Source organism: Erpetoichthys calabaricus, chromosome 16, assembly GCF_900747795.2.
Source record: "Erpetoichthys calabaricus chromosome 16, fErpCal1.3, whole genome shotgun sequence".
Lineage (NCBI taxonomy): Eukaryota > Metazoa > Chordata > Cladistia > Polypteriformes > Polypteridae > Erpetoichthys > Erpetoichthys calabaricus.
Genome location: NC_041409.2, coordinates 75583681 through 75596295, shown reverse-complemented (window position 1 = coordinate 75596295; position 12615 = coordinate 75583681). Strand labels below are relative to the sequence as shown.

The 12615-nt window shown below is 40.4% G+C and overlaps 1 protein-coding gene across 2 annotated transcripts in view; it reads left to right on the top strand.

The window, feature by feature from the left end:
* Positions 1-535: 535 nt before the first annotated feature.
* Positions 536-12615, top strand: part of LOC114666350 (tumor necrosis factor alpha-induced protein 2-like) — a 43027-nt gene continuing 30947 nt past the window's right edge. Inside the window, exons 1-3 of one of the 2 annotated variants that reach the window (XM_051919704.1) lie at positions 536-682; positions 3304-3380; positions 6787-6870. In XM_051919704.1, coding sequence (XP_051775664.1) covers positions 3371-3380; positions 6787-6870 — 94 coding nt within the window. In that variant the 5' untranslated portion in view covers positions 536-682; positions 3304-3370. The remainder of the gene's footprint in view (positions 683-3303; positions 3381-6786; positions 6871-12615) is intronic. The other variant, XM_028821173.2, reaches the window with a different exon arrangement.

The following is a 12615-nucleotide window of genomic DNA, read 5'->3' as shown; positions in this document are numbered from 1 at the left end:
CATCATACGTTGTATGCAACACATACACAAGAATCGCTCATGCAGTTGTCAGTATGAGTGGCTGTAAAGAAGCCTCATGACCTGCAGATAAATCTAATGGTCCTGTACTGTTTGGCAAAAGATAAAAAGAGAAAGGTAAAGAGCTCAGGAACAACACTGTTTGAATTTCTAAGACAACGTGTTTCTGTATGTCCTGACATCCCAAAGCTACAGTATGTGCCAAAAGTATTTTTATGTTTATGATAACAAATATTCATCCTTACTGGAGCAGTTAGTAGTGAGGGTTAATGGTACTGACAAGTCAAGAAGGTTCAATCCATTTAGAAGGCTTTGAACCTGTGCACACTTTCTGTGAGGAAGAAAAGAGATTACGCTCTTAACTGGGGGTGGAGGGAATTCCCAAATCTCTTAATGGGGGTCATACACTGCACGGAGGTGACAGAGCTTACAGCTGTACTTTCCCAGGCCAGCCATTTTCTTGTGAGTCATTGAGGTAGAGGGGGAGTGGTGGGCAGCAGGAGCTGCGTATGCTGAGGCAGATCTGACTGCAGTTGAGAGACGGAGCTTCATCCACTTGATTCCTGCATCCTGCTGCACTGTGTGAGCCTCCTGATGCCACTTTTATGCTTCAGCTGCATGCAGTTCTCGTGCTGGATAGAGAGATACAAGAAAGGTTTTCAAGGTGAGACTTCATGTGTCCATTGATCAGATAAGCAGATGAGGGTGTCCATCAGGGCAGAGGTGCTGCTGCTGCTGCTAGGGCTGCGTTTGTGTTTGCTCTGATTAAATGTGAATCTGCTGTGCCAAGCCAGTCTCTCCCTATCAGCTCTACAGTAAACAGTCAGGAAAATAAAAGATGTGAGAACTGGCACTGTAAGTTTCATCAGTTCTTTTGTAATATGGTTGTGATGCAGGATTCTTTAAAGAGACAGCTCTCGGTGGGGCCTATTTTTATATTCAAACATCTTATGATGCAACAATAAATGAAATGTTGAGACAGAATTAGAAGAGAGCGTATTCAGAAAGGGTGTGCCAACCAAGGCCCATAAACTACATGGGCAACATGGACAAAAGCAATGAAAGGCACTATAAATGCTAGAATATATCAAAGTAATGGAGAACAGTTGAGGGTAACATTTAGTGTTTTCTTTTTGTTCTTATCTAATATTGCTAGTATGTGTGTGCTCCTCCATGGAACATGGTCACAGTCTTGTGCTGAATTTTCACCTCAAGCCAGGGCTTTTATTATTATTATTATTTTTTTTTTTTTTTATTATTATTTATTTATTTATTTTTTTTAATTGTTGTCTCTGAAGTTCCTCTGCCACATATCTCCAGCATATGAGATTCAAATCCTGTGCCCCAGGACTGATTCTCAAGGGACACAAACTTCACCCTCACCACATATGAAAAAAGTTCTGTGACTGTTGGGGATTAAGCCAATTTTGCCCCCCCCCCCCCCCATCTGCATGCTGCACCCTGAATTTGTACTTCTTTTTGTTTGATCACAAGCTTCTCATGCTGCTTATCTTATGCATTCTCTGATCAAATGCTTGTATTGCTTCCTCATAAAATTAAAGCATATTTGTGAAACACAAACTCTCCTGTTTAAGCTCATGTCGACTATTTAGTCACCTTACCTATTTTTTCACATTACCCAACTGTTGCATTTTTTTTAATAATTGCTTCCATTAATTTACCCATCAGGTAAGGTCAGGTTGGTGAGCATACACTGGCACACACCCACCACACGAGGAATCAGTGAGGTTCATGGCTGGTGAGGCAGATTTACAAATATTTGAACCCCAAAGAGTAGCTTATTCACTATTCGGTTGGCAGCCAGCCTGCACATTGACTACTGGTTATGTTTCATATCTCATCAGCATTCTTTACACACACACAGGTAAGGTTCATATCTGGCTAAGAAAGAATGTTACATTTATAGCGGCGACAGAGAGCAGAGAGAGCGCATTTGCTCCTCATCCTCCATTTCTTCTAAATTTGCCGTTGCAATTCCACAATTCCTACTCATTCAATACAAATGAAAATATAGAATGGTGTACAAAAAAGAACCGTATTTTAATCTTGACATTAATTAAAATATTTAGTTGTTTTTAAAAGCTTTTAATTCTGATGCTTTAATCAATTTTAATGCAGAGTGTTCAAAAAAAGAATAACAAGAAAAACAAAAGAATATTTTATTCAAGGTCAATTTTTAGTTTTTCAATATTGGATTGTTTTTTTCTTAGTCTGCTCCCATTTTTTTTATAAAACTGAAAACCGTTTATGGTCTTACCTTTATTTGTAAGTGAAGTCCATGCGTCTGTCCTTCTCCATGAAAATCTCTGTCACTTTCTTGTAAAAGTCCTCCTTATTTTCATTAAGTTTTAAAATTCTTAATCTTCCATTTTGGCAGTCAGTCGGGACAAAAATAAAAATAAACGGACCACTGCAGTGCACTTGACTTTCTGATATCGCTAACTTATTGAAGTCTGATAACACCACACCGACATGAATGTGAACAACAGTGTGGCAGGCAAAGAAGCCTCTGAAGGAAATAAGAAGCACTAAACAGTGGCAAAATAAAACGAAGGGTCCTCTATCTGGTCTCTTGTTTCATTTGACCTCAAAGCACTCCGTTAGAAATTGGAAAGTAGCCTTGTTTAGGTAGGTTTGTTTACTGCCTTGTGCCCTGTGGTGGGCTGGCGCCCTGCCTGGGGTTTGTTTACTGCCTTGTGCCCTGTGTTGGCTGGGATTGGCTCCAGCAGACCCAGTGACCCTGTAGTTAGGATATAGCAGGTTGGATAATGGATGTTCCTGATGTGTGATATGAGTGTGCCAGTGGGGTGTCTTTGGTGGAGGTGGTGATGAGAGGCCAAAAAAAAAATGTATGTGTAGTAAGTGCATTTAAACTGATGTACATTAATTATAAAAATGTCACCGGCAGCACAATTGTGAAATACTTTTACAGTAATATTATTTATATCTTTTTGTCAGGATATGATTCATCCATATAATTTCACAAAATAAAATATAGTGCTAAAATCACAACAAAATAAAAGTCATGTCAGATTTTTAACGAATGGCACTCATGCTTGACAGCTTCCAGGCTTTGGGAATTTCCCAAGGATTCAATTATTTCTGGAAAACAGTGCATTACGGTGAAATATATATCCATCAGTTTTCTTGGGCAAACTTAAGTAAATGTTACCTAATCTCAGTGACTTAATTAATTATATATATAATTTAATCCTTGTTAATTCTTTTTTTGTCTATAAATAATGTTTCATTTTGTTAACATAGTCTGTACTTACTGTGAAATGAAGAACAGAAACAGATGAGGGCTTTGCACCACAAGTGACCCCGTTTAATGCTTGATGGTGAAAACCCCTGAAAGAGTTTAAATAAATGTGCATAAGTGTCAGTAGCAATGTCTAAAATCAAAATCATGCAACACCCCTGATGCTCACATGCTTGACAGTCTCTCTCACCGCACTTCATAGTCCTGTGAACTGTTAAGGCCAACAGTAGGGACCTTCTTTCTTGACTTTCCCGAGGCATATGATCCACTTATTGAATGCTCAAGCTAGTCCATTCGTTGATGTCACCCAGCCATCTTCTTCTGATACTTCCTCTTTCCTCACTCCTTCCAACCCTACCAAGCATCACGGCCTTTATCAACCTGTTGTTTCCCATTCTTCGTATATGCCCAAACAAATGACATTTCCTTGCCTTAATCTTAACTTTATTTCTAATCCTTTCTCCGTTCACACTGCGTCTGTTTTTGACTGCTACACTATTGAAAGGACCTCTTAAGATAATCTCTCTATTATATAAAAAAATATTGGGACGAGACAAGACTTTTTCAAAGAGATAATTTCAAATCCTGCGAGATGAGACTTTGTGCCAAGCGATGAATTGAAAACCTAACAGGTCCAATAAAAGACAAACAGTAGACGGAGGAAAAGACAAAGGGTAGAAGAAGAAAAGACAAAGAGTAGAAGACAAAGTAGAACGTCGTAAAGAGTTTCAAAAACGTTGGTGCAATACGCATGCACAGCAGGTTAGAGATTATGAAAGTACTAAAAATCGAAAGTCTCAAAAAACTGATAGTAAAGATTGCATTAGCGCTAACAAACGGAAATTATTACTCAGTGAAATAAAGGAACAGCAAAAAGAGATCGAATATATGGACATAGGTGATATGACAGAGCTACTACAAGTTTAACTTCAAAGAAACCACAATTCGGTCAGGTTTATATTTATGATCACGAAGAAGCAATGCAACATAGAATCAAAGGAGTTAAATGACCGGACGTATTAGAAATTCTACAGCCAATAATGGATACAAATCCATATGTCCAAAGATACCACACTTTACACGAAATTTATCTGAAAAACACAGACAAAGATGTTTTCTTGGATTTCTGTATGAATCCGAAAGATCACGCTCACATATATAATAAACCAAAATGTGACGAATTATCAGTGATAATAGTTTCAAAAGAAAGAGATATCAAAGACAGAGTTGGTATTCGTATTTATCCAAAAGCAAAGCACGATTCGTCGCAAGCGGCAGATCCAGGAAATGACTAGCACATACAGCACCACATGGGGATTGGCGAGCAAAGTGAGCAGGGGGCAGAGCCCCCTAGTCTTTTAAATTTTCAACTCAGTTCTACTGTTATCATTCATCTGCCATTTCTAATTTCTGGCTTCATGGTTGCTCTCATGTGCTCATAAATCCTTGTTAATCCTTCTTACTAAGAAAAGGTTGTAAGACCAGAAAAACAGTTGATTGAGGACAAGAAGAAAGAACAGTCCAATGCAGATAAAGGAGCAGAGCTAAATTGAAGAACCAATCAAAAATAGTAAAAATAGCAAGTGGTCCCATTTCAGATACATTAGAACTGCTTGGGTGACCTTTAAATGGTGGTGACAATGATGTCACTGCCACAAGGTCCCACAGCATCATGGGATACATCATTATGGAAAAGAGCAACGTGAATCCCAAAATAGTGGCAGCTTAGTCAAAATAAAAACCTCCATCAGAATGGACATGAAATATATTTCCTCTTTTCAACCGATGCTTTCATTACAAACCTATTGGCAGGAATCAATTCTCTGCATATCAAAACCCCAGAAATGACACCAAGATAATTTTTAACTCCATGGGAATGTATAAACAATGTAATAAAAACTAATAATTGTTAATTTTATAATAAAGTCATTTTCTCATCTTAACCTCTTTCTCAACACTGCTGTCATTTGCTGTAGGTTTCTCTTTAACTTGAAGATGCCTCGAAATCTGAGGAGGTGCTCATCCAGCATCTGTATGTCTTATGGCTTTGAACCGATCCTGTTGCTCTTCAACCATCTCCATTCCCAAAATTTCATGGCAGTTGTTTCTTTTCGCCCGTGCTGAATCTGCACTAAATTTGCTTTGCTGACATCTAACACTGTGAGGTGCATTGTACTGGATGATGACCACAAGATCTTGACAGTTCAATGACCTCTGCTCTCCAAGTTTTGCCCTGATTATTACAGAATATCAAGCTTAGACATCCTTCTGCTCTTCTTGGTGTCTTCTTGTGATCTTGTAACACATTGGCTGAAAACCCAGACACTGACAACACCTATGAACGCCTGTTTCTGTGGTCCTTTTGTGGCGGTGAAGTGATGGTCTCCCACTTCATTTTTGGGTCATCTCCTAGAGTCTTCTTCTTGTAAATCTTATCCCACTTTAATGTGGGGTCGCTATGTTTGACCGGCCTCCTCCAGTCTCGTCTGTTGCTCACTACCTCTCCTGATATTCTTTTCTCTCTTTGATCTCCCTTCACACAATCCATCTACTTTCTCTTTGGTTATCCTCTTCTCCTCCATCCTGACACCTCCATATCCAAAATTCTTCTCTCCGCATTGTTTACCTCTTTTTTTCTAGTGGCATGCCTTTCTTTCCTTTTCTGATTTCCTTATTTCTCACTTTAACAAGTTACGTTACTCCACACATCCATCTCAACATCTTCATTTCTCTAGTATTCAGTTTCCTTTCATGCACCGTTTTGACTGCCCAGATTTCAGATTCATACAACAATGCTGGTCTTGCCTCAGTTTTATACACTTTACCCTCCACTCTTTCATGGATTCTTCAGTCATATAACACTCATGATGCGGTTTTCCAATTTTTCCACCCTGATTGCATTTTACAGTTTATTTCTAAATCTCCAGAACTTACTATTTGAATGTTCCACCCTTTTAATTCATTCTCCCTGGTCACTTGCTATAATATCCCCTGTAAACTTGATTTTTTTTATTTTGTTGTAAATTTGTTTAGCAGACCCTATTATGTGCACTGGATGGCCTATGGCACCCTCCCAGTATGACGTGTTTGTATCCTAAATGAAGCAGTCTCATAGTTAGACCCTGTCTCGCGTAAACTGTCACCTTTTTCCATATAACATGCATCCATTCACACTGCCTCTCCTTCCCTTACTTCCCAGACTGTGTTTGTGTGGCTCATAGTTACCTTACCTGATCCCGTCATCAAACGCTCATGCGTGACTGCAATGCCGAGTGATATTGATACTGCAAACCCACCACCATTCTCCCAGAAAAATGCTGAAAAGAGAATTCTGAAAGAGTTTCAATTTCTCTCTAATTCAATAAATCTGCTGAAATAAAATTCAAAGCTTTTCAGAATCAGAATTGGCAGGAGAGGTTTATTGTAACAAAACCCCAGATTTTTAAGTCTTTCCTTTCTCTTATTTTTCATGAATCAACACAAAGATAAGACCCCTGTGGAACCCCCGCCAAGCTTGGGAACCAATCTGGAGAATGTGACAAACACCACAGACACAGAAGACACATCTGGTGAGTCCCCGGCTTCTAGTTAAACAAATCAGAATGAGAATGAGAAGTGAGAATGGAGAGAAGTGCATGCAGTAGGGGTGTCGGGAGCCGAGCTGGGATCTGGCAGCATTCTGCTTTCAGTCTGCTGGTGGTGTGTGTGGATGACAGAATCACTTGTGAGCTGAATCATAGAATGAGTTGCTTGTGCTGTCTTCTCTTCTACTCAAGGGTGCACGGTCATCAGACAGCCTCTTTGTGCTTGTAGAGGTAACACACAAAATAAAGAATCTATAATGAGAAACAAAAGAATAGCATAAATGAAGGCAAAATGGAAACAATTTAAACATTCCTGTGGGAATTCAGAAGTGAACAGTAAAGGCTGCACCAATCTTCAGAACAAAGCCAAACTGTGACACACCAGACAGGGTGAAGGGCCATGCAGAGCCTGCCCATCTTGAACACACCGCACTGTGACTTGTGTGACTATTCGCTGACATCCTGCACCATTCTGAGGAATGCTTAAGACAATCACGGGGCAAAATGTCACATTCTCAAAAGACACGACCCCCACCCCGCCACCCCCCCCACACCCCCCCCCCCCCCGCATTTCCTGACTGACCAAAGGAGATAAATGTTTGCCATGAGCCTCAAGCAAAGGGTCAGAGCTGGCAGGCAGGCGCTGAGGTCACAGTGACAGGCAGAAAAGAAAGAACGCTGCGTCCTCAATGGTTTTGTCACTTGAAGGGGTGCTACTGTTGGTTGATAGATAGATAGATAGATAGATAGATAGATAGATAGATAGATAGATAGATAGATAGATAGATAGATAGATAGATAGATAGATAGATAGATAGATAGATAGATAGATAGATAGATAGAAACAGTATATAACATCACCCAACAGACAGAAAAAACCTATTTACAGACAAATAAAAATAATCTTATGCAATATATCAAATGAAGAAAACATTCCCAAAAAAGCTATCCTAACACGCTCTAATGAAGCATATGTGGGGAAAAATTATAACATCAAGTGTAACTCATCATCTTCACATTCACATTGAACACTGTTCACACACCAAACATCCCTAAACCTTTCTGAATTCTTTGTACATTTACAAAAATTAAAATCCACTAAGATTCTACTCTTGCATAACTTTTTGAAGAACCCAAAGGTATCCTGAAGCCCAGCCCCACTGATCTTATTTTTCTGGGTTTTCCATATTGTCAGTTTTGCTTGACCTATGATGATGTTCACCATGATAGATAGATAGATAGATAGATAGATAGATAGATAGATAGATAGATAGATAGATAGATAGATAGATAGATAGATAGATAGATAGATAGATAGATAGATAGATAGATAGATAGATAGATAGATAGATAGATAGATAGATAGATAGATAGATAGATAGCATTTTGACAAAAATGTTGAATCCTATATCGGTATGGATTATGACTTTGCAAGGAATTGATTTCTTTCTCTTTTTAGTTATTATACTGATTATGATAGAACTTTTGATTCAGTGCATACATTTTTGGTATTTTAAGTATAGTATGAAATTTAAGAACATTTGCCCATTTAGTATATAGTCCCTTTCACATCTATCTATAAATATAACAGCAGGTCATGTCACTTACAGAAATTCTCAGATGACGCTGCACTTATGGGGGGTACTGATGAGTGGGATTAGACAGTGGAGAGGAGTCAGTTTGAGAACTTTGAGAATTGTCTGCAACGTAACATCAGCAACACCAAGAAACATGTTGTTGACTTTGAACGTACCTAAGGACCTCCGTGACCAGTAACTATTCAGGGAGTGGACACAGAGGTGGTAAATTGTTACAGGTACCTAGGGGTCCACAGCAATGACAGGTTGGACTGGTCAAGTAGCACAGAGTGACTATAAAAGAAAGGGCAGAGCAGACTTTGTTTTCTTAGGAGCTGTGCTCCTTTAATGTGTGTAGTGACATCCTTTACATCTTCTACAACTCTGTGATGGCCAGTGTGATTTTTTATGTTGTGGTGTACAGGGCTGGTAACATCACTTCAAGATAGACCCACCAAATTAACAAAACAATTAAAAGGGCAGGCTCAGTTATGGGGCACACTCTCAACCTGATGTACCGTATGTAGGAGTACAGGAGAGAATGAAGACAAAAATGGTGGTCAGCATTGACCAGAAGTGTCTGAAGAAACACAACTGGGAATTATTTATACCAACAGCAATATGCCTGCATAATGCCTCACTGCAACTGGCTGCTCTTTTCATCTTTGGTCAAGTGAGATGTTGTCTTTCTTTTCAGTAATGGTGTGTATCTGAGGCAAGTTGTTGTCTGTTATATTATTAGTATTTACTTTTTGGACTTCTCTAAAAAAAGCTAAATTTACCCATTGGCACAAATAAATTGAAATCGATCTATCTGTCTAGCTGTCATACTAGTGCCTTTTCTCACTATCTATCTACATACAGTGTCTTCAGAAAATATTCAGACCCCTTCACTTTTTCACATTTTGCTATGTTGCAGCCTTATGTTAACATCATTTAAATCCATTTTTCCTTCATCGGACACTCAGTATACCACAATGACAAAGCAAAAAATGGATTTATGATTTTTTGCATATATATTAAAATTAAAAACCTGAACTATCACGTCAACATTCATGTTTAGATCCTTTGCTATGACATTTGAAATCTGGTTCAGCTGCATCCCATTCTACTGATCATTGTTGAGATGTTTCTACACCTTATTTGGAGTCCACCTGTGGTCAACTCAGTTGGTTGAACATGATTTGGAAAGTCACACACCTCTCTACAGACAGTCCCCCAGGAGACAATGCGTATCAAAGCAAAAACCAAACCTTGAGGTTTAAGGAATTGCCTGCAGAGCTCAGAGATAGGATTGTGTGAAGTCACAAATCTGGGGAAGGCTTCAAAAAAAAAATTCTGCAGCACCAAAAGATCCTTCGAATACACTGGCTTCCATCATTGTTTATTGGGAGATGTTTGAAACAACCATGACTGAGGAACCAGGAGAGAAGGGCCTTGGTAAGAGAAGTGACCAAGAACCCAATAGTCATTCTCACTGAGCTCCAGAAAACCTGTGTAGATTGCAGAAGGACAGCCATCAATTCAATAATCCACTACTCTGAGCTTGATGGCTGAATGGACAGAAGACACGTGCTTGGAGTTTGTACAGTGACACATACAAACCTTCAGACTATGAGAAACAAGATTCTCTGGTCTAAAGAAACACCCAGATTGAACTGTTTGGCCTCAATTCTAAGTGGAGGAAACCAAGCATCTCTCTCATTCCAGCAGTGAAGAATGATGGTGACAGCATCATTTTTGGGTTTGATTTTCAGCAGAAGGGACTGGGAGACTAGTTAGAGCTGAGGAAAAGCAGAAAGGAGTCAAGTACAGAGATATCCTTAATGTAAACCTGCTCCAGAGTGCTGTGGACGTCAGACTGGACCGAAGATTCACTTTCCAACAGAACAATAACCCTAAGCACAAAGCAAAGACAACATAGGAGTGGCTTAGAGACAACACTGAGAATGTCCTTCAGCTGCCCAGCCAAAGCCTGGACTTGAACCCAATTAAACATCTTTGGAAAGACCTGACCTCTCATGACCTTTAATGACCTCTTGGGCGCAGCTATCATCAGTGTGTCTGTCTGTGGAGAGAGCGTCAACCTTGTCGAGAGGTTCTCTTACGTCGGCAGTGACATTCATGTCTCTGGTGACTCTTCCTATGAAGTCAGTAGACAGATTGGGAGAGCATGGGGGGTCATGAGGTCACTGAAAAGGAGTTTGTGGAGAACCCAATATCTCTGTAAAAGGACAAAGGTCCAAGTCTTTAGAGTCCTGGTTCTTCTTGTCTTGCTATATAGTTACGAGGCATGGACGCTATCCAGTGACCTGAGACGAAGACTGGACTCCTTTGGTACTGTGTCTCTTCAGGGACTCCTTGGGTACCACTGGTTTGACTTTGTGTCGAGTGAGCGGTTGCTCATGGAGTCCCGAATGAGGCACCTTACCTGCATTGTGAGGGAACGTCAGTTATGGCACTACGGCCAAGTTGTGCAATTCCCTGAGCGTGATCCAGCTCACGGGACCCTCATTGCCGACAACCCAAGCGGCTAGACCAGGCCAAGGGGATGCCCATGTAACACCTGGCTGTGGCAAATGGATGGTCATTTCCAGATGGTTGGGCTGGACTGCATGTCTGCCTTGAGGGTTGCCAACTGGGATCCCAAGCTGTTTCGTTGTATGGTGGATGCGGCAATGTACTGTACCAGTGCATGCTCCCCAACCTGACCTGACCTGGAAAGACCTGGAAATAGCTGTCCACCAATGTTCTCCATCCATCCTGTCAGAGCTTGAGAGGATCTGCAGAGAAGAATGGCAGAAAATCCCCCTATCCAAGTGTGCAAAGCTCATCACATCATACCCAAGACGACTGCAGGCTGGAATGACTGCCAAAGGTGCTTCAGTTGAGTTCTGAGTGAAGGTTATGAATACTTGTGCCAATTAGATACTTCAGTTTTTAATTTTTAATAAATCTGCCAAACTCCTGTTTTCTCTTTGTCATTCTTGGATTTTGAGTGTCCCTCATTTTTTGAGGGAAAAAATGAATTTCAATGATTTTAGCACAAGGGTACAGCATAATAAAATGTGTAAGAAGTGAAGGGGTCTGCATACTTTCTGAAGGCGCTGTATCTACACCCTTAAAACTAAAGGTGCCAGAGTAGTTCTCCGGAGCAATGCTATAAGGGAAACATTTTTGGTTCCCAAACGACCCATCCACATGAACATTACTGAAAGTACAATTATTTATTTAGATTTGTAACAGGCTCCAGTAGATAACCATGAATAGATGGCGACAGACTTGAGAAATACCAATGGGCTACTGATTTTAAAAGGACTCTGGCTGCATACAATAACACAGACTAAGTCCAGGTTTTCTTAATCTTTTAATGTCCTTCTGCCATACATTGAAGATTTCAACTTTTTTTAATATTAGGTAGTTTTTCAAACACACACAACCAACTTAATATGCAAAGAAGCCTTCTCAGAATGAAATGGTGTTTTGTCAAAGCAATAGTTCTACAAGGAACCACACAACCCAGCAAAGAACCATAAATGTCATTAAAGAGCCAGGATTTTTAAGACTGTACTCAAATGCCCTTCTTATCTATATATCTTATTAATGTCCTGTACCTATCTACCTATATCATACTGTGTCTTTTTCATCTGCCTATCTGTGACCCGGCGGCAGACGGCCGTCTCTGTTTGTCTTCCACTCCACTATGTCGGTCTCCGTGTCTTTTTCGTCCGCCTGCCACACTCCGGCTTGCCTCGGCTTGAACGACTTTTGCACTGATCGATCCAAATCCCCTGGGCTACCCGGAGTGGATTGCGCAGTTCTGTGCCATTTCTTTGACTTCGTGGGTTTTCCAAACTCAGCGGTGGGATTTTCAGGAGGAGGCGGGGCGACTGGCAGACTGGATTATAAAACAGCGGGCTTCCCAGACTCGACTGTGTCTGTTGCTTTCTGGAGTTATCTGGGCGTCGTGTGCACTCGGACTGTTACATCCAGCTTGGTTCCTAACTAAACGAGGTAAGTGATTTGCTGTCTATATAGCGTCAGGGCGACCACCGACCGGGATTACTTTCTTTTCACAGACCGTGTTTGCTCGCGAATTTCTGTTTACTGGTTTACGTTTACGCCTTTGCTCATCAAAACATTGAGTCTGGCG